This window comes from Carassius carassius, chromosome 34 (genome assembly GCF_963082965.1).
Source record: "Carassius carassius chromosome 34, fCarCar2.1, whole genome shotgun sequence".
Lineage (NCBI taxonomy): Eukaryota > Metazoa > Chordata > Actinopteri > Cypriniformes > Cyprinidae > Carassius > Carassius carassius.
In genome coordinates, this window is record NC_081788.1 from 24,052,036 (window position 1) to 24,075,003 (window position 22,968).

General features: G+C 36.5%; 2 protein-coding genes across 3 annotated transcripts in view; one reads left to right on the forward strand and one right to left on the reverse strand.

Annotated features, from left to right (window-relative positions):
- The first annotated feature begins 1,891 nt into the window (after positions 1–1,891).
- Positions 1,892–10,818, forward strand: LOC132115240 (E3 ubiquitin-protein ligase TRIM69-like). Its single transcript, XM_059523627.1, has 9 exons — positions 1,892–1,988; positions 3,065–3,163; positions 3,316–3,417; positions 4,520–4,684; positions 7,314–7,451; positions 7,570–7,621; positions 7,886–7,912; positions 8,058–8,084; positions 10,191–10,818. The coding sequence occupies exons 2-9, from the start codon at positions 3,128–3,130 to the stop codon at positions 10,748–10,750; spliced, it is 1,107 nt and encodes a 368-aa protein (XP_059379610.1). The 5' UTR covers positions 1,892–1,988; positions 3,065–3,127; the 3' UTR covers positions 10,751–10,818.
- A 1,322-nt stretch (positions 10,819–12,140) lies between these two features.
- Positions 12,141–22,968, reverse strand: part of LOC132114811 (integrin beta-4-like) — a 39,323-nt gene continuing 28,495 nt past the window's right edge. The window contains exons 33-41 of one of the 2 annotated variants that reach the window (XM_059523147.1): positions 17,521–17,682; positions 16,430–16,591; positions 16,057–16,170; positions 15,289–15,438; positions 14,799–14,987; positions 14,490–14,645; positions 14,031–14,192; positions 13,654–13,761; positions 12,141–12,790 (exon numbers count right to left, since the gene is read on the reverse strand). In XM_059523147.1, the coding sequence (XP_059379130.1) occupies positions 12,657–12,790; positions 13,654–13,761; positions 14,031–14,192; positions 14,490–14,645; positions 14,799–14,987; positions 15,289–15,438; positions 16,057–16,170; positions 16,430–16,591; positions 17,521–17,682 (1,337 nt within the window). In that variant the 3' untranslated portion in view covers positions 12,141–12,656. The remainder of the gene's footprint in view (positions 12,791–13,653; positions 13,762–14,030; positions 14,193–14,489; positions 14,646–14,798; positions 14,988–15,288; positions 15,439–16,056; positions 16,171–16,429; positions 16,592–17,520; positions 17,683–22,968) is intronic. The other variant, XM_059523148.1, reaches the window with a different exon arrangement.

Consider the following 22,968-nt stretch of genomic DNA (forward strand, 5'->3'; position numbering starts at 1 on the left):
GGGTTGTTTTTAGGGTGCTGCTGATGTCTTGTAGGGTACAAAGCAAAAATAAATGTATTGTTTATTTAAATATTTATATTTAAACGGTCAAATGATATGTTATTGAATCCTATTTATTTTCCATTATGTTATATTAAAAAAACAAAGCTTATTACTGTAGGTCAATACAGTCCAAAGGTCTGATCCAAGTTTGGTGGATGTAACTCTAGTCTGACAGTTTGGGTTTTCAGAATAATAAGCTTAAACACACCACCAGTTTTTTTCCAGCCACCAATACTGCGCGCACATACTTGAAGGTATTGCTGATCAGTAATGTAGTCAATGTATGTGGTTTGTGATCTATATGGCAGTGCATTTTTCTCAGTGCACCATGTACAGTATATGAACAAACTTTTGTCTCCTTCATTAGTCATGATGTTCATTCATCTGTGTAAGTCAGCAGTTTTATTTGATCATAAATGGATGAGGGAGCTATTTGGAGCCTAAATAAAACATTGCACACCAGAAGAACATGATTGGTCACATAATTTAGTTCAGAGTATAGCAGATCATTAATAAAAACTTATCGGAGTCCTGTCATGTCAACAAGTAGTTAATCTTTCAAAAATGCAATTAAGCTGAAGTAGTGTCTTTGGTGACATTGCACTGCTGTGCCAAACAGAAAGCAAGTGTTTGCACACCAAACTAACATAAAATTAAAGAATTTATATATTTCATCGTAATGTATGCGTGGTTTCCTAGGGGTTTGTGACATAGGGTGTCAATCCAATTTTATCAGTGCATAATGTACACATTTATAAGAGAACCATTGTTTACATTTTTCTTATTGTCTAAAAACAGCAACTAAACTCCAGTTAATCTGTAAACATTTTAAAACGAAGAAATATTTACATAAAATGAAGAAGACATATATATTACAAAGCTCTGCATCTTAAAAAGAAGAAAATAAAAATGAGAAAAAATGCTTAGAATGACCTAATTTGATAATGGTGGTTTCATAAATAAATATCAATAACAACTTCCATGTTAGCATGTAGTTTTTTTCAAGAATGCAGATTTAGCGTATTATATAGGTGTTGGTTTTAATGTACATATGAAAATAACAACAGCTGTCAAACATTTTGGTTCTATTCCATTTAATGTAAAAAATAAAAACTTATTTAAAAAAATCTGTAATTTTCTGTTCATCAGGGTCATAAGCTCTTATTTTTTCTTCTCACTGGCCACAAATGTAACCTAGAGATCTGTATTAGTCATAAAATAATGTCCTCAATCATTCATACATGTGAAAAAAATAATAATGATGGCCTGTAATTGTGGCCGTGTGGAAAAACAAAAAAGGGCATTTCGTGTAAAAAAAAAAAAAAAAAAAATTTAAAATGTAATTATTTAATCTCAGATTGTCATGATGACAATTGAAATTGTAATTTATAATGTTTAATTCATTTAAAAATAATGTGAAATGGAAGCTATTTCACTGGTGGTCTCAGACATTTGGGCTGTAAGCTGCTTTTACTGTAAATATTTTCGCATTGGTGTGTGAAGATTTGGGACTGGAATGAAGAATTGAGTGTCGAGGTGCTCTGGCAGGTTCTGTGGGTGTGCTGGAGAAACGTTGAGAAGACTTGCTGATTTGGCACAATTACATCCCATTCTGTCCCTGAGCGTCCATTAAAAGTGCTCTCACTGCTTCCTCGGGTCTCTCTGGACCTGAACCCACTGTTGTAACGAGCCGATCGGAGCAGAGCCGCAGAGTGAACAAAAAATAATGCAATGTTGCAGGTTGAGTTTGCTGAGTTTTGAGAGTAAGGCTTTTTACAAACCCCTCCCATCTTTCACAGCTGTAACACTATCTTAAACCTTTTCAATCTCTGTTTTTCTCTTTTTTTGCTGTTTTCTAATAGGGTCACATCAGCCTGTCCAGTATGATGAAAGATTGCCTTCAGTTCCTCATTGAGCCAGCCAAGAAGCTCAAGTTTCGTCTGAAGGTACAGTGGGCCATTCATTCATTCGTTTGTTGCATCACAGGATTTGTTTTTCCAGTAATTCAGGGAAACTCATTATATTATGGTGTTTTTTTCAATAACAGGCAATTTAGTTAAATATTAAGTGATTGTGTTTATTTGGCATAGGCTACATAAAATGCTAGCTATGAACTATGAACTTCAACTACTGACACTTTTATGTCTGATGAGTTGATTTTGATCAAAACTAACTTAGTTGTGGCATCATTTAAACCACAACCAACAATATTTCCCACTAATAAAGTAGTGTAATTGTTTATCAGTGAGACAATATGAATGAGACATGTGGCATATGAGGAAAATAAGGAAATTAAGATAAATATCACTAAATATATATTTTGTCTATTTTCTGCCAAATATGTGACCCTGGACCACACAACCAGTCTTGTCACAAATGTAAATTTATCCTTATGACTGGTTTTGTGGTCCAGCGTCACATATAATTATTTACAGTCAAGCCAAAATTGTCAAAATATATAAAAAAACTGTGGAAATATGATTTAATTATTTAATATGATACAGTAATCATTTTTTTGTATTTAGAATAAACTACATAAATTGTGAGGCACAATTACAGGCTTTTTTGTTCAATGAATTGACTTCTGTGAAAACTAGTTTAGTTGTGACATCATTTTCATCACAACAGTTTTTCCTGCTACAAAATTAAATGTAAGCTGTGGCGCGTGCGGAAAATAAGGAAAATTAAGAAAAATATCTTTTGCGTGTTTTAACATTTTTATCCTTTTATAATTTCATTTTGAATATAATCAGTTCCAGTCAAGCTGTAACTGTTGAACTTGTGTAAAAAGTGTAAAAATATTGTTTAAATATGTTTAATATGAAAATATTCTTTAATTGTGTATTTAGGATATGAAATTAGTCTGCAGTTATAATACAGTCCATAATGTAACAATACAACATTTGAGATGTGGCGATGTCCATGACTTTAAGAATTTTTTTTTTAATATAGCATTTATAAATTAAGCCATTATATATTCCTTGGTGGAGCTTCAGTTACTCCACGATTTCTGTTTGTGCAGGAGACACGGAAGAGAGTGAAACATGTATAGAACGAGCCATTAACAGAGAGTCAGCTGTTTATAATGGAGCTTGCGCGAGAACTCAACAGGATCTGTCAGGTAAGACAAATATATTGTTGTATTGTACCTGTACCTGGCCTAGCTGTCTAGTCAGGGTCAAGAAATACATCCACTACTATCAACTACATTTCTACACACATTTGCAAACTCTCTTTATCCCTGTTGGAAGCGCTTATTCTGATGTCTTTCAGAGGTCCGATATTCTAGCTCACATTTGGACCGGAGAGGATGTATGGCCTCCACATGCCTGTCGAGAGTTCATTGTGGAGACCGCCAACATCCTGGAGATGAAGGTTAGAACCTGAGTTTAAATGAATCACAGGCAACTGAATTGTACACATTTACATGTCCTGTTTAAGTTTATATCTTGTAAGCTGCTTCATCAAGACTAAAATAGAATTTTCTGAAAAAAGATGATTATTCTGGGAAGAAAGTTATAATAAAATATAAATGTCATATGCTATGTGTATGTATAACAATTTATGTGTAATTCCTACTGAAAAATGAAATTATTCATATTTATATGCCAACATGATAAAACATTCAAATTCAAGGAAATTCATTTGAATTTTTCTCCTTAGTTCGGAAATGTAAAAAGCATTCTCAGTACATTTCTGAATGATGCACACTCCTGTTCCTCAGTAAATATAGTCAGCTTCCTGTATTCATTTCGGATAGCTGTTGGTTCTCAGGATCTGCATGGCTTTAATTACAGGCTGATGTTGGTTGGTTAGAGGCGTGTGTTATATTTAGAAAAAAATCCTGCTTTAGACACAAACTGCCACCAGTCCCCATAGTAACCAGCTAGTCTGTTTCTATCAGGCTGACAGACTGACAGCTCCAGTAGCTTGAGGGTTTGCAATTCTGTCAATTTTTAAAGGATCAAGCTTTAATCGTGGTTTGTTTTTAAGTTCTAGTATAGTCCACAGTCCTTTTGTGTCCTTGAGCTGTAGTTCACTCCATGGTGTCCGCCTCGCGGATTTAGTGTACTTTTAAAAAAGCTTCTTGTCAGCACATTGCGTCTGAGAAATCAAAGTAATTGATTTTTTTCAGACACGGGCTGTTTATTAAAAAGGTTACTGCGTCATAAATGTCAGCTCAAGGGGCTCAAGTTATTGAGGCAATTATTTTCACAGTAACTGATATTGAATCAAAAATACTGTATGTTGCAAAATTTGTACAGTTTTGAGGGACTTGGGACTTGGAGATCAGAATGTGTGGTTATGTCATATAGATGATACAGACATTCAGCTGGCCAGATGTAGTTTATATTCATTCCAAAGCCATGACTATAGATTTCAATATTCAAAAGCACCATAACAATATCATAAAAGTCCATAACTTGCATGCTATATTCCAAGTTGTCTGTTTTGTTTTGTTTTTTTCAATATGAAGGAAAATATTGAAAATCCCATGCAAGTTCATGTGGATCTGCATCCGGAAAAGCAGGACTGGAAGAGTCATTTACTGAGCATGCTGGAGCAGGGAGGAGAATATGACATGGGCCCGTACAAAAGGATCATTATGGACTGGACAAGAGCACAGCGCAACAGACACCCGGTGAGGAAGATCCAGAAAGTCCTAATCTGCATATTCACTATCAAAACTAACTTCATGAGGTGCATTCTGGGATGTTTTTCAAACCGTATTGAGAATGTTCATAATGTAAAGTAAAAAAAAAAAAATATATATATATATATATATATATATATATTAGGGCTGTCAAAATTAACACGTTAATAATGCATTAACACAAAAACCATTTCAATGCCACTCATTTTATTAATGCGTGGTTTAATGCAGCGCACATTTTCTGTTTCTGGGATTCCGTGGGTCCTTAAATCTTAAGAGGTCTTAAATTTAGTTGTATCATATTTAAGGCCGTAAAAAGTCTTAAAAGGTACAAGAAAGTCTTAATTATGATTTCAAAAGGTCTTAAATGTGGGGAGGGACTGACAAGAATTGTGATATGGCTATATTTCTGCTGTTCAATCTACAGGTAGAGAATGAATTTACATTTTCAACAAGCCCATCTGCTGTTTCTGTTCGGACCAATGTGAACATCCACCCATGTTTTTATGCAGCAAACTAGGGGTGTGCTGGTATGAGTACCGGTACCAAACTGTTCACGGGGCAAATTCTAAATGGAAGTATTCATCCCTATCCCCTTGGAGCTGTGACTTTGGAGTGAGCAGGGCACGTGCACGGCATAAAAAAATATGCATTTTATATTTTAAAAAGTTTTATATATTCGTTTTTATATATTATATAGCATATTTTACTAACTTTTTAAGATATAAAATGTATGTTTATTTACAACCGTTATGCTAACAAAAATAAAAAGACATTTAAGTCAGTAAAACAGTGACATCTGGTGACGTACACCATGCTGCTTTGTCACGGGAACATCCCAGCTGAAGATAATGAGGAAATAGTCACTCTCTTTGCCAAGTGTATTCCAAACGACTACATAATGGCACACAAGTGCCCTGTTCACTCCAAAGTCACCGCTCCATGGGGTTGGCGATGATCACTTCCATTTAGAATTTGCCCCTTAAACAATTCGGTACAGATACTGGTACTCGCACACCCCTACAAAAATACATGTATGTTTGTGTGTGTGTGTCTATATATATATATATATATATAAGAACATATTAATGCCTTATTCTGCTTGACCTTATTCTATATCCCTAATCTTACACAACACCTAAACCTAACAACTACCTTACTAACTATTAATAAGCAGCAAATTAAGAATGTATTGAAAGAAATGTCATAGTTAATAGTTAACAAGTGTTACCTATTTTAAAGTATTGCCATATATATATGTCTACAAAACTAATTTCAGTCATTTAAGCATAAGCCAGATCAAAAGGTTTGTATAATAATATAATCAAGTGTGTACAAACTTTTGTCTGATAGTGTTTATATAGGCTTCTATAGAGAAAATACGTTTATATCCATAAATCCATTACATTGTCTGGAGTAATTGGTTTGTAAGTTTAATATCAGTCCATGCTGTTAATGAAGCATCATACTCTCTCTTTGGATCTTAGTCTCGGGTTGCTCTCTGATTAAGAATTAAGATATGATCCTCTTGTCAGACCGGGTTGATTACAAACGACCTCACAGACTGACCTGAGAGAGACCTGCACAGCCCGCTAAGCTGTAGAAATTAGACTTACCACTGATTTCAATTTTTTCATTTAAAATAATGACAGATTTCCCAAACACTTGTAGCTTACTGCATACTACTGGTGTACACCATATACTACCAGGGTTTCTGCAGGTCTTGAAAGGTTCTTTATGGGATGGTTCACCCAAAAATAAAATCCGTCGTCATTTACTCACCCTCCTGTTGTTTCTAGCCTGTATGAGTTTCTTTCTTCTGTTGAACACAAAAGAAGATATTTTGAAGAATGTGTGTAACCTTTTTTTTCATACTATGAAAGTCAATAGCTACCAGCAACTGTTTGTTTTTTAATTTGTATTGATGGTTCCATGAAGAAACTGTAAAATTCATAGAACCTTTTCATTGCACAGAATATATTATTAAATGTCCTTCACACTAAGAAAAAAAATTTCTTTTAGAAAATGTTCATTTGAAAGGTTCTTTGGGAAACCAAAAATTGTTCTTTCAATGGCACCGCTGCGAAACCTTTGATTTTAAGAGTATATGCATTATGCAACAATACCTGAATAAATGCATTTTCTCTTTCATATACAAAATTGTTAAACAATCCAAACTCGCATCATGGTTGAGGCAGATGATTTAGCTGCTGTTGACACTCTTCAGGGAGGTCAGCCTTCAAATGGCTAGCTATTTGCTGTCACACATTAACCTAGATACGAGAAAGCATTTAAACATCGATAAAATTACACACCTTTTAAGTCTATAGGGACATGCATCCTTTCAATATAGCATTACCTTTCTCATGCCTAATCAATAATTCATACCTTTCTCAGAGTCCTTTTTATTTTCTTAGGAGTAATTTGTGTGTAACTCAATACAAGTTAATACTTTTAATGAAGTATCATCTCTCTCTCTCTCTCATTACAAACAACTCCTCTGACCTGCCTTAGTCACATGCATACACACAAATGAATGTTTTTGCAAACTTTGAACATGGTTGTTTCCAAAGTGTGTTATAAAAATCTGTTTGCTTCTGGTCTCTCTCTCTCTCAGCATGGTATCTGGCCGGGTGAGGCGGTGCTGATGATGTTGGATGACGTGGAGCTGCAGTGGAAGCAGGGTCACCTGTCACACCTGCAGTCTGCCTTGGAGATGCTCATAGGGGTCGTGCTTGGGGAACATCTGGACAAGGTGTGATGCCTCTAGAAACACATACAACATTCAAAGACTTTTCACAAATTCTAAATTTAATTTTTAGTTTATTTAATAACCAGCACCACTGACATTAAGCACACCTGTGTTTTTGTAGGAGCTCATTCCAAGACTGTGGCTGGTACAAAAACAAAAGACCCAGAAGATCGGTGAGAAGGCAATGACATTAATGTCCCAGAATTGATTCTGAAGTATAGTTAAGTACAGATGCTGTAAGTGATTTCTGCTCCACTAGTGGAATTTCAAAAACAAATAGCATATTGTCTGGTATTTTCTTGAATAGATTTTATACGTATATATTCCAAAGATCACATATAGCAGTTTTATTAGTTTTTTTATTAGTAAGTTGTTTATGATCCGTGTGTCTCGGATGGGCTTTCTGATAATCTCTTTTTCTCTCTGATCTTCTTTAGATTGCACTGGCTATATTCCACACATAGGTGAGAGATTGTAGGTTCATTAATCAAATAATGAATAACTGAATCCCATTTAAATGCATGGACATTCAGCAGCTATAGGCATCAAATGCAATAGTTTATTTCTATTATTTATATAGTAACACAGAAATGTTGCTTTTCTTTTCAGTATGGAACTGGATATGTGATGCTGCAGGTATGTGTCACCGTGTGTGTGTGTGTGTGTGTATATATGTATGTATGTGTGTGTATATATATATATATATATATATATATATATATTATATAATACAAACACACATGGAAAGCTGAATTTTTGGCATCATTACTCTAGTCTTCAGTACATGATCCTTCAGAAATCATTTTAATATTTTGTAGAAATAGACGTATAATATATGTCCTTAATGTTACTTTTCACTAACATATTCTTGAGTTAAGATAATTACTAATTTTATTATATAGGTGTGTTTGTGTGTGTTTATATATATATATATATATATATATATATGACAAAGCCAAAATAAATGACAAAGAAAATGTGAGTGTGTGTCACAAACATCTGTTTAATCAGTCAAACAAATGAGACAAATATTTTCTTTGTCATTTATTTATTCAGGAAAATGATTCAATATTGCATATCTGTGAGTGGCAAAAGTATGTGAATATCTAGTTTTTCTTTTTCATATTAGCTGTTAATTTGAAGTTGAAATTCAAGTCCATCTGTTCAGAGGTGTTTTCAATCAGTGTGAGGACTATCGGGTGTCAGTGTCTGCCCTGTTTTATTTAGAGAACAGGGATCTATCAAAGTCTGATCATGTTTGTGCAAGTGAATCATGTCACAAAGAAATTAGATCTCTGAAGACCTCAGACAGAGAGTAGCTCATCAGGCTAGAAAGGTTACAAAACCATCTCTAAAGAGTTTGTACTCGTCAAATCCATCAGATTGTGTAAAAATGGAGGAGTGGTCAACCAACAAAGATCATTCCAAAAGCAAAACATGTAATAGTCTGCGAGGTTGCAACGGACCCCAGAGGAACTTTTAAATAACTAAAGGCCTTTTTCTCACTTATAATATCATGAGTTCACCATCAGGAGAACACTGAACAACCATGGTGTGCAAGAAGAAAGCCAATCCTCTTCAAAAAGAACATTGCTGCCTGTCTACAGTTTGGTAAATATCTTGTGGACAAGCCAGAGCGCTATTGGAGAAATGTTTTGAGGATGGATGAGACAAAAACTTTTTGTTTTAAATGAAAGCGTTATGTTTGGAGAAAGGAAAATAACCTTTTCCCATCTTTGAATCACGGTGGTGGTAATATCATGGTTTGAACCTGTCTTGCTGCATCTGGGCCAGGAAGGCTTTCATCATTTACATTACATTTACATTTAATCATTTAGCAGACGCTTTTATCCAAAGCGACGTACAAATGAGAACAATAGAAGCAGTCAGGTCAACAAGAGAACAACAACAGTATAGAAGTGCCATGACAAGTCTCAGTTAGTCTAGTATAGAACGCATAGCCAGGTTTTTTTTTTTTTATATATAAATGAAAAGACAAGAAAAGGAAAAGTGCTAGTGTTAGTTGGTTAAGTGCAGGCGAAAAAGATGAGTCTGTAGATGTTTCTTGAAAATGAGTAAAGACTCAGCTGTACGAATTGAGATTGGGAGGTCATTCCACCAGCTCGGCACAGTCCAGGAAAAGGTCTATGAGAGTGATTTTGAACTTCTTTGGGATGGCACCACAAGGCGTTGTTCAATTACAGAGCGCAAACTTCTGGAGGGCACATAAGATTTAACCAGTGAGTTTAGGTATGTTGGTGCCGTGTCAGTGGTCGTCTTGTAGGCTAGCATCAGTACCTTGAATATGATGCGAGCGGCTACTGGTAGCCAGTGTAACCTGATGTGGAGAAGAGTAACGTGAGCTTTTTTTTGGCTCATTGAAGACAATCCTTGCTGCTGCATTCTGGATCAATTGCAGAGGCTTGACAGTACATGCAGGAAGGCCCGCCAGGAGAGCATTACAATAGTCCAGTCTGGAGAGAACAAGAGCTTGGACAAGAAGTTTGGTTGCTTGCTCTGACAGGAAGGGTCTATCATTGATGGAACAATGAATTCTGAATTATATCTGCAAATTCTAAAGGAAAATGTCAGGACACGAGTCTCAAGAGAAAGTGGGTCATGCCGCAAGACAATGATCCTAAACACACAAGTTTATATATAAAATATATATATAAAATTTCTTGAAAATCTTCCATGATGCACCTAAAGACTTAAATCTAACTGTACTACCCTGTTTTACAGTGGAGGTGACTTTTGACCCAGAGACGGCCAACCCTGCTCTGGTTCTGTCTGAGGACTGCAAGCGCATGCAGTGTGGTCTGGAGCGGCGTGAGGTTCCCTGCAGTCTGAGGCGCTTTGATGGCTGGTGGTGCTGTCTCGGCTCTGAGGGGTTCTCGTCGGGACGCCGGTACTGGGAAGTAGAAGTGGGCGACCGTGATTGGCGTCTTGGGGTGGCAAAAGAATCAGCTCTCTGCAAAGGCTACAGACCGCTCAACACTCAGAGTGGATACCTCACCCTCAGGCTGGAGCGGGGCTCCGAGCTCAAGGCCCTGACCATACCGCCCACACCCCTGCCCCATTCGCTCATCCCGCGGAGGCTGGGTGTCTATCTGGACTATGAGGAGGGGCAGCTATCCTTCTATGACACCCAGAAGCGTGCACACATTTACACATACAGCGAGAGGTTCACAGAGAAGCTTTACCCAGTGTTTGGGACAGTGGAGATGGTGCGCGAGATGGTGCTCAGGCCTTCAGACCTGAGGGAGCGATGTCTCTGTAAGGGGCAATGCCTGTTCTGCTAAATGTACGTAATAATCGCATAACCCTCACACACATGAATATGAAGAAATTACAAACACCATAAAACATTCATACAGTAATTGATCAATGCTTACCAAAAATAGAAGTGCATGGAAGGAATTGTAATTTTTTTTTTTTTTGAGTAGCTAAAGCTTTGATTTCTGCACCACTAGCAACACAAAGGAATTGTAAAAAATACTGTGGTTAAACAGTCTGCGATTGGTCAGACAAACCGATAGTCCCAGAAAGATGTATTTTTGTAGACCAACTTTGATGGTAGCATGACTCTGATTCCCTCGACAGAATCCCAAATTGTTTCTGTGTGAGACCAGTTAGCATGCAGTGTTTTAACTTTTTTTTAAGAAATCAACCTCCAAATGGTGTAGTCTATGCATATTAATGTGGGATAGAATTGATTTTAACATTGAAAAAAAATCACATACTTCAGCTATGCTTTTCTATGTGCAGCTACCAAAAAAAAAGATGCTTAAAAATTCTAAGGGCTTGTTTGTTCATACTTATGCATGAGTGCTGGGAGTGTGTTCATGACTTTATCTTATTGCTTAAATGCAGATATCTTAAGTGCTTTAGTTTAATTGAAAATCTCATCATCATTGTAATATTTCTAAATTATTTGCATACTGAATTGTGATTGTTCTTTTTCTCGTTACCCATATAATGTCCATTGCCATTATTTTTTAAATAAAATAAAATAATTATCCAAATCCAAGGCCTAAAAGTGAAATATTGTTTTGCTGACCTGCATGCACTTTCCCAGTTTTAGCACGTGTTGAATATAATCACGTTTGACTCCAATTGTTTGTCGGTAACTTAAGAAAGCATATAGAGGGCAGTGTCAGTACATCCTCCTCCAATCAATGTAAAGCATTTCAGTAGCTCATTTCACAGTGCTAAAAAATCTGATTGCACCTACATCTGTTTCTAATAAACAAAGCTGACACAAAATGAGTCAACTGTGGTAGGATGATTTATTGGTAAGGTAAACTAATATGCAGTGAGACTTTTGCATACTACGATTATGATGGTGAAATGCAATTTTAATATAAAACTCTAAAAAAAAATATATATTTTTCCCCAAGACAAAAGTACCATACAAATGATTGAAGACCGTAAAAATGAAATTACATAGGTGTTAGATTGGTAATCTTTTCCATATTGTCAGTAAGTGTACAAACCTGGCAGACTTTGTCATCTGAAATACAGCCACAGGCCTAAAGTTACAACAGCACATCTTGCAACCAGGCAATAAAAAACAAACCTCAGTAACATATTTACAATCCTAAGAATCGAATCCGTATGTATGCACTCATGTGTTGCAACATTTTATGCAACCCTTAAGTAAAAAATAAAATTAAAAATTGATTTTAATGAGTTGACGTATACACTCTAAATCAAGAGACATGGCATATTTGATGTGAAATGCATTTAAGAAAACCTACATGCTCAAAAAACTTGATACATCTTGAAACTTGAAAGCAATGTCAATGATAAATATCATGATATGATCCCTGCCAACTTCAAACGTCGTCAAAATGAATGCAGTTAATCTCAAATGAGCAACAGAGCCGTATCCCATGCCACAAACATCAGTAACATTCCTCGCAAACACTACATGAAACATGATTTAATGCCAAAAGTTTAAACCAATACCTGTTTGGAAGCAATGAGATAACACTAAAAGGTTTAAGTCTTTACATTAAACAAAATATCAAGACTTTGGTCCAACAATCCGAGGAATCCAAGAACTCTGCTGTTCTCATGCTCACATAAACATCATATATTGTGCACATTGGTCTGTGAACTTTTTCTAGTTTGATTTGAGCATGTGTTTATACAGCTGCTCTGCCATGTGGTTTCAGCTGAAGGCAAAATGTAGTTAGATTAGGCTTAATAGTACTGTCTCTCCACCTTCTTAGTGACGGTGCTGCTGGACATCACTCCTCGTTGCACCATCTCCATCTGCCGCGTGATAGTGCCGCCCGACTCTGTGATCGGTCGGCTCGACATCATCATCATACCTTCTAGAAAAAACACATCAGACGCAGTTTGAAAGTTATAAACATATTTACATAACAACATAGTATTTTATCTAGAATTTATATTATTTAAAAAGAAATAAATTGGGATGAAAATTAGTATCAACTGCTTTCAAGTTTTTTTTATAACTTTGACACACACAACATATGGTATTTTTTTCCAGAAAAGTTAGATAATTGATATATCAATAGAAATTTTTATTTAACGTAATAAATTCTATTAAATATTATAAATTACAATTTATTTGTTATATTTTATACTTATATTAGTAAAAATTCCCACTGTGGTCTATTTTACTATAAAATACTCAAACATAAATAATCATTAAGTTTAAGTGATCATTTTAATATTTTCAATTTTTGTTTTCTGAAAACAATGTGGTGAACATTTTGTGAAAAATCTAATTTTTGCAAAATTAAAACCCTTTGATGGCTATGCTTTTGATATTGAACTTAATTATAGATTTTTTTTTTTTATATTAATTGCTATAAAATTACTAAATAACTAATTTTTAATTGCATTTAATAAAAATTTTAGTAAAACTTTTAATTTCATATTAACAAGATTGTGATTGTATTTACATGAAGAAAATCTTAAAAAATAAAGTTATTAATAAAGCAAATTACTGTAATTTGTCTAAATTTAGATTTTTTATTTTATTTGAGAATTATTATTTATTTCATATTACAAAATAAGCATATTTAGTCAAAATGTATTATTTGATTATTTTTGTGGGTTTAAACATCATTTGAGGCCAGTTTAACTAAAATTCTTATTCACATAAATGGAACAAATTCTTCAACTGTGAATTCTGCACAGCCCTAGAAGATATAGTGCGTGTTGGTACCTGGAGACACAAAAGGTTCTGAGAACATGTTGTGTGAAGTAATCTCTGTTGGTAGGTTGAACACCTCTCTCTTTGTGACTGAATGACTGTTGTACTGTGACATGGAGCCTGAGGAGGACGACAAAAGAAAAAGATGATCCAAAAACAAAAAGGTTCCAACAAAAAATTGTATCATCAGTAATTTTCCTCAAAAAAAAACAAACAAACATTATATTCAACAGGAAATAATACAGGGCAAGACTTGATTTCATTGGTCTGACTGCATGATCAAAAGTAGGCTATGATATTATTGAAACACTAAACATTTAACAGTGAAATATAAGCATTAATACTCTCAGATCACTCTCTCTGTGCCACTGCTGTAATGCCTCACATACCCCCATCTTGGGATTCGATGGTGATGATGCCCTCTCGCTCCGGTCCAAAGCCCTGTGTGGTCTGGGCTTGAACTTTGAATTTGTACGGCATGTTTTCTTTCAGGTCAGACACAGTCAAAGAATTTGCAGCATTGCCATTCACCAGGAAGGAGCGAAGATCTCCTGCAAGGACACCAAACAGAGTTTTAACAGGGAACCTAAAGGCCAGGACACACCAAGCCGATAAACAGCCATGTCGGTTCTTGTTGATTGCGTGTTGAATCGGCGACTGGGCCATCAGCGAGAGTGAGAACTCTGATTGGATGCACAGTTTACCGAATGAGTCATTGACTGAGAATTGGTGTGTCCCGGACTTAACGAACAGGGTTTGTTTCTGATAATTACATTTGTGACTGAGGTGGACATTCTTATGGATTCAAAGAGTATGGCAAATAGAAAATAAAGAGGTTGTTATCTGACCTCCACCATGCAGCTGTTCACAGGTAACCACATAGCCCAAGATGTCCCCGTTGGGTTTGCGGGGTTTCTCCCAGCTCAGCTGCAGTGTGTCTGGACTCAAAGCTGTGAAGATCAAAGGTCCCGGAGCGCTGGGAGTGCTGAGAGTGAATGGAGATCCTGAAAGACCGCACACACACATATATATATATACATGTTTTTTTAAATGGTACATACAAATAATGTTTTAATATTAGTACTTAAGGATAGTGCCACTGCTATTGCTGGTAATAGCTACTATGGCCCCATAGGTACCATAAAAATAGCTCTCACCTGGCATTGGGCTCAGTGGACTCTTGGGGTCGACTGCAGACTCAATGGTGATGACTCCCTCTCTCTGAAAACTCCAGCCCTCTCGACTCTGGGCCTTCACTTTAAACATGTAGGATTGGTTGGGCAGAAGATCCTGAACCACCACAGAGTTCTGAGTGGGATTGTTCACCTCGATACGCTTTACCTCACCTATAAGAAGAACACAAAATGAGACAACAAAAAAATGAATAGCTGTCAAAAAGATATATGGAGCATATAGAAATTGTTTATATGTATATACTGTGTATATAGTATACAGACATAAATTGATGCATATTGATATATAATTACAGTACTATATAATAACTGATTTTAAGTTGTATGACAACTAAATATACTATTGTAGTAATATATACATATGAACTCATAAAATATAGTACATCTCTGAATATACCTTCATATATTTAGAATGAATAAGTATGATAACTACGACTGAGAAGAGATGGATGACCTCCACTGAGAAGCTGGTAAAGGATGCAGTACCCCAGTACATCGGTCTCACAGTGGGGCTCCTGCCAGCTCACTTTCAGGGCTGTGGGCCCCAGGGCAGAGAAAACCAGTCTGCTGGGAGTCTCAGGGACACCCGGGTTGAAGCGAGAGTCTGAGGGTATGAGCAGTGCAGAGAGTAAAATGTCAAATCACAGACATATTTAATTTTGTAGCCACAATTTTATTGGTTCAGCACTGGGGAAATAGCAGGGAATAGGCTGAAATATGTCAGTAAAAGATATGCGTCAAACTTAACTACATTTTTCAGTAGTATGACAGTGGCCCAGTTGCTTATAAAATAGTTATATATAGAGTTTTCCAGTAACAGTCTAATTATCACAACTGTTTAGCATAATTTTTTATGTCATAATATTTTGTGCACACAAAGTGAACTAATAAAATTATTAAACGTGCTCTCCTAAAATGCAAGATATTTGAGAAAATGTTTTTCATGAATCTGTTCATTCAGTAAATGAATCGGTTCTAAAAAAAAAGATTTGTTGATTCATCTGGTCCCATGCACAGCGTTTTGTCTTTTTTAAATATATATTTTAAATAAATGATGGTGTTCTATTAATTGCATTTATTGTAAATAAATATTTATTGCATCTGTCAAATATACTTATTATAAATAAATAAGTTCAATGCTGTCTTATATTCGTTATTTATTTTACACCTACTAAAAGATTTGCATCCTGTTGCACTGCTAGTTGTTTCTGGGTTCACTCACCCTGAAGAACACCATCCAGGTTCTGCAGTGCATCGTTGATATCTTCAGACTGAGCACGAGCTCTGGAGCTCAAGCTGTAGCTGCCAGTTGTACTCTGGCTGAAGCTAGAGACCCCTGAGAGACAGCCAAGCCACGGCAGGGTGGGATACGGCAGGGTGTGGCAGGAAAGGGTTGGCAGGCAGCCGTCGCATGACGAGAAAACAGCAAGAGAAAAAAAGTGTAGAGAGAAGACAAATGGCATAAGGGGGAGAAAAAGAAGAGCAGGATTGAAGCGAGAGTTAGCTAAGGATTCTTGCCAAAAGCTGCACCTTGCGAGGCATTATAATCTAATTTGATTAGCTTTGTGCACAGAGATCTATCATGCTCAATTTACCCAAGTTGTCCAGAAATCCAGCAGACAGGTTTCCCATGACAATAGAATCTCTGGTTCCATCACTTTCTGTGTAATGCCTGTTCACAGAACGCTTCCTCAGAATCACTTCTTCTTTGAGAAGTCCACCATCCCTAAGATCATATCTGTGTGTCGTTGAACCTCCTGATTGTGACAGAAAAAAATGATTGGTTAATGAGCTATGGAGATAACTGATTCAACTATTTAGATTTTAAAGCATATTTACCAAGTCAAAGAATGTTTCATAAACCCTCAAATGAAAATGCTGTAATCATTTACTCACCCTCATGTCATTTCAAATGTCATGTCTTACGTTAATGGAAAACAAAAACAGATGTTCTGAATAATGTGCTGCTCTTTTTCAAAATAAAATTAGACCAGAAAGAAAATGCTAATTGAAAGGCAAATAAGTGCAATTAATCATAAAAGTCATTAAAGTATCATAAAAGTGGTCCAAATGGCAATATTATCCAAGTCCTCTGAAGCCATACATTTCCTTTGTGTGAATAACACTTCAGCTTTTTTACCTAAGATTATCGGTGAAGATTAGTAAAAAAATATTTTTTAAAGATGTGTCTGATGACCAGGCATCATTTATTTAGTAATAAAGTAAAAACAGCAAGATTGTGAAATTGTACTACATTTAAAACAATTGTTTTCTTTTTTATTATATTCTAAAATCTAATTTCTTCCTGTGATGGCAAGTCATTACTCCAGTCTTCAGTGTCATGATTCCTTTAGAAATAATTATAATATGCTGGTGCATTTTGTGTTACTATCAAAATTAAAACAGGTTTTGATCAATCAAATGCATCCTTGCTGAACAAAAGTATAAATTTCTTTTGGAAAAAAAAAAAAAAAAAACTAAAAAAGCAAGGCGACTTGGAATATAGCACACAATATATAGTGCACATAGCTTGACAGCCATTGATCATTCTAGGTACATTATATAGTAAGGCATTATGTGTTGTGTTCTGCAGAAGAAACAAAATAATACAGGTTTGGAATGAAATGAGGATGACTAAATTATGACAAATTTTTCTTTTTAAGTCAACTATGTTTTCCTTGGATACCTTTGCCAGAAATGTACGCTGTGGTGCTGCTGTTATTGTTCACACCAAGACGGGGTGTGGAATGGCTATAAGTGGATGAGGAGGAACTGACATTGCGGGAAAGGGAACCGCTTCCTCCTAGTAACAGGAAACTCTGGTCCCACTTTCCATTTCCAAACTGATCTGTAAGAACATATGAGAGAGAAGACTAAAGCATGAATCAGCACAGCAACATTAGCACAACAGAAATCACAGTTGAAGTCAGCACTCCAGAATAGGGCTTTGAACTGTGGCCCAGAAGGAATCACGTCAATAGACCCAAACAGAAGAAAGCCTCTTAATTCAGACGAAGAAACTGTATTTTTGTGGTAGCAATGGAATTAGCAGTCTACTTAAAGATGCCAATTAGCACTCTGATACTCTTGATGCCAATTAGCACTCAAGTGACTTTGGGCTAGCACAGCTTTGGGTTGACGTTGGGTGTAGATGGCATGCTGTCTGCCAGGGACAGGTCTTCACCTTGAGGCAGGGTCTGTGCATGACTATCGCTGGCATCTGTGGCCGGGCTCAGGAGGCAGGGGATGATGTCAACAGGCAGTTTCCAGGACACCTTACGGAGATCCAGGTCCGAACCGACTAGCTGGACATGCTTCCAGCGTGAGCCTTCAGTAACCAAGTGGGGAAGCAAGCAAGGCACAGAGAATGTGTGTGCTGTCCATGCTCAACTTAATTCACAGAAAAATGAGAATTCTGTCATTAACTGCTAACCCTGATGTCACTGCAAACCCGTATGATTTTCTTGAATACAAAAGCAGATATTAGGTAAAACTATGAGGCTGCGTTTTTTCTTATAATAAAAGTGAATGGGGCTACAAAGCTTAAAAACATCATAAAACTAGCATAAATGTAGTTCATATGATTTTGTGTCTGTGTGTGTGTGTGTGTGTGTGTGTGTGTGTGTGTGTGTGTGTGTGTAATGTTATTTCAAGAGTATTTGGTCAATGTATATTTTAAGCCTTTGGAAGCCATGTTCAGCAAATATCAACTTGTATTTTGGTCTGTTTCTCACACAAAACTATCATATGGCTTCAACAGGCTTGGAAAATAAAGCACAAGCAGTATGAACCATAATTATGGTAGTTTTATGATGTTTTTTGGAGCATCCGTCCATTCACTGAGATTTTATGAAAAAGATCTGCATCTCCTTCTGTACTCCATGGAAGTAAGAAAGTTATACAGTATGAAACAACCTGAGGGAGTAAATGATGACAGAATTTTCATATTTTGGTGAAATGTTCCTTTAACAACTTGAGTTAGGCAAAGAAGGATAGAAGAAAAGGTGGCAAGCTGATATCTACTGAGCCCATCCATGATGCTACTGACATTTAGCAAGGCCAATTCACCAGTTTGATCATTCTTGCCAAATATGAGCTGAAGAAGCCCAAACTTTACAGCTGCAACATTCCCTGAACGCTGCACAAACAATGACTTCAACTTCCATAAAGAGCCCAGTCACCCAGTTTTACAAAGCCCTAAGGAAAGAAAAAGACATTGCTCCATGGCAAAGGCAAGTGATTCAATGGATGCACAGGGGACCAGAAAGAGCCTTTAAATTTCAACAGGAGCTGCATACGAATGATGTAAGGAAATCATCCTGTTATACTGCAGATGAAGGCAGACCATGACCATGTCTGACTGCTATTGTCCAGTGGTTTCTACAGGTCAACATAGCACAAAAAAGCTTTCGAATGCTTGAAACAATTCCACCTACAGTACATGTTCAGGCATGCAATATAGTCAAGCATAACATGTTTTGAAAAACTTAAGTCTTGTTTTAGTTCCCTGCTATCCCTGATGAAAAGACCACCATTGCCAGGATGCTAGAGTGCTGGTGTCCCTTTACCAAGAACTGCATGGCCAACCAATTTACTCATTCTGTTTTATATTTATCCTGGTCTTTTCAGCAAGGATATGCAGCAAACACACTACTGATCAAGTTTGGGGACGGCAAGATTTTTATGTTTTTGGATAAAGTCTCTTATGCTTAACAAGGCTACATATATTTGATCAAAAATACAGTAAATCAGTAAAATTATTAAGTATTATTTAAAATAACTGTTTTCATTTTGATATACTTAAAAATATAAATTATTCCTTTAATCCAAAGCTGAATTTTCAGCATCATTACTCCAGTCTTCAGTGTAACATGATCCTTCAGAATTCGGTCTTTATTAATATCAGTGTTGAAAACAGTTGTGCTGCTTAATATCTTTGTGAAAACTGTCACACTTTTTCAGGATTGTTGGATAAAAAAGATGTTCAGAAAAACAGCATTAATTAGAAATTTAAATATTTTGTAATATTATAGAAGTTTGTTGCTTTTGACCAATTTAATGGAACCTTGCTTAAATATGGCGTTATTTTGTGCCTCAATCCTGTGCGAGTAATTGTACGTTTTGAGCACAGAGAACTATATTTTGCAAGCACATTACATTATATTTTTAACAGAAATTAACAATCGCAAAAAAAAAAATCGCTTGAGCAAAGAAAAAATGATTCCGTGCTCAATAAATTTATTTACTTGTTTGCTATTATCCATATTAACGTGCAGTAATAACTCCTCTCACGCAGTTTACTCAGGTGCTCTCTCACAAACTTATACTCTGCGCTCCTGTCAAGTCCCTCTCTCTCTCTCTCTCTCTCTCTCTCTCTCTCTCTATCAACCTCTTAATTCTGTCCGTGCTTAACTCCTGACACACGCTCGCTCAACTTCCAACAGCGTTGCAAGTGTGCCACAAAATCAACCAATCGGAAAATTAAAGGTCAATTGTGATTGGCTGTTGGTCTTCAATCAAATCGTTAGTAGAACCAAAGCCCTATCATTTCCTATTTAGAATTCAATGACGAGAAAAGGAAAAATGGCTCGTTTATTCGTTTTTCCATTTAGTTTAACAAACGGAAAATTAGTTTTTGGCTCTATATCTCATTTTATCCTTTGGGGTTTACAAATCGGTTTATGGCTTCAATATTTCATGCGCACTTGTGGGCGGCACTGAAACGCTTCTTTCATCGGATTGGTCGAATCACTCCACCTTCAGCATGTCTTTTCATTCTTTTGGCAGAATAAGAGTCAGTACGAGTGCGGCACTGTAATGTCTGAAACAACCTGCTCACTGTTAATCAGAATAATATTTGATGTGGCTGGGCACATAATTCGTGCTGCTGTGACTTGCAAGTGACCCCTTTAAATTATTTCTAGGTTATAGTATTGTATGAATATTGTCCCACTGTAAATACAGTGCAAATAGTTCTGTCTCCTTGGATAAAAGTGAAGTGGAAATCAAAATCAATAATAGACTGAACAGTTCCATGATAATATGTCTGTAACATTTATTACTTTTGTCTTTTAAGTCTAAAGGCACTAGGTATGTGTGTGTGACATTAATAAATAATTGTGAAAATTAATATAGTTAAATTGATGAAATAAATTAGTAATATTAGTTTTATTACATACTAAATTGAATGATGTTTCTCTTCTTAGTATTCTTTGTTGGGCTTGAGAAAGCCAACATATATTTAAACATTATTATTATTATTTATTATAAGAGTAATTGACACCGACTAGAACTTTAATGTTTCACCAAATTCAGCTCAGATCTTCAGACTCGTCTGACTCACGTTGCTGTATAACTGGTCAGACTTAACTTCCCAAAAAATCCCGAGCAATGAAGGCCTTAACACTTAATGTCCACTAGAGGGGGCGACAGGATTTCTGTTTACAATAGTTTAAGTGACAAATATATACATGAATTTCATGTGTACTGCCATGAATATGCCATATCTGTGTACAAGAATAAACTTCACACTTCAAGCTTTACAACTACTTAAAACTTCCCAATCTGGCTTTTTCAACCTACCTCCAAATGTATTTTAAGATATAGTTTATTCACATTGGTTTATGCATTTAATGTTTGTCCATCTGTAACTTTTATTTTTTATGAGCTGTATATTTTAAGATGTACTAGGTGTTGATAAATCACATGCAAAGAATGTAAAAAAAATTTGTTATTGAATTCTAAATAGGAAATGAAATGATCAAAACGTACACGGACCAGACAGTCTTTGGTTCTACTAGCGATTTGATTGGAGACCAACAGCCAATCACAATTGACCTTTAATTTTCCGATTGGTTGATTTTGTGGCACACTTGTAACGCTGTTGGAAATTGAGCGTGTGTGTTTCAAGAGTTGAGCGCGCACAGAATTAATGCTGTCTTCACACCAAACGCGAATAGAGCATCTGGCGTGAATGATTTCAATGTTAAGTCAATGCAAAGGCGCATTTACTCGCGTCTGGAGGTCTCGCGGTCATACATGCCAACCCTCCCTAATTTTCCGGGAGACTCCCGAATTTCAAAGCCCCTCCCGAAAATCTCCCGGACCGACCTTTCTCCCGAATTTCTCCCGATTTCCACCCGGACAACAATATTGCTACACCGTCTGTCACTGGGCGCCGTTTTAGACCAAACGCTTGCGCTCCCATGGCGTCTGTCGTTGCTAAGCAACCAAACTGCGCTCTCCATGATGACGACGAAGAAGTATCAGCATTCAGCAAAGGATTAATTGATTTCTAGCCTCACCTCGGCTCGCATTAGCTTTACTACTAGATATATTTCTGGAGATGAGAAGGAAAAACCCGCCTGGAAAAAGTAGCGCACCACGTTGCTTCCATTATGAGCGTGCTCACCGCAGCCGCGCACCTACGGTTGAAATAACGACCTTGAGCGCGAAAAAGATGCGATATGTGAACGGCCCCTAGAAGCAGACGTCTGAAATGAAAGGCAAGAACAGCTATTTCTTTAGCTTTAGACTGTTACATGAAAATTTAAAAATGAAATGTCATAATTATAATGTTTTGAGAGTTTACTTATGTAATTGTTGCATTAGGCTATGAATTAATAAATGTTTATTGATAAGATCTAGCTATTTCATATCTCTTCATTTACAGTAGCTAACAAATTAGGGTCTAACCTCCTGAGGAGAGGCCTTAAGGAATTGAATTTGTCAAATAAATGAATTACATTTTTCTTTGCGTTTGTGTATGTGATATTATATATGACGACACATCGTTTGTGTATGTGATATATATGACGACACACAACCCCCCCCCCCCCCCCCGGTCCTTTTTAATATCTCCTAATTCTGAGGTCTCAAGGTTGGCAAGTATGCTCGCGGTGCGAATGAGGCGTTTAGCGCGGCGTGGAAGATGCGAATTCGCAGCATTCGCGCGTCTAGTTCGTGCGCATGACGTGAATTGAGCGTCTGGCGCGATACATGCGTTACGATCGAATGGTGCTTTTGTGCATTTATGTGTTTGACGTGAATTCGCGTCTGCTGCCCGAGTTGAAAAATTTGAATTTTGGCGTCAATTCGCTCTAGACGCGCGAATGCATTCAAAATGTTCAAGTGG

Coding starts and splice junctions, on each gene's coding strand:
- LOC132115240 (XM_059523627.1), top strand. CDS start 3,128: ATGGAGCTTGCGCGAGAACTCAACAGGATCTGTCAG. Junction 3,418..4,519: donor CCAACATCCTGGAGATGAAG/GTTAGAACCTGA, acceptor TTCAATATGAAG/GAAAATATTGAAAATCCCAT. Junction 7,913..8,057: donor TGGCTATATTCCACACATAG/GTGAGAGATTGT, acceptor TTTTCTTTTCAG/TATGGAACTGGATATGTGAT.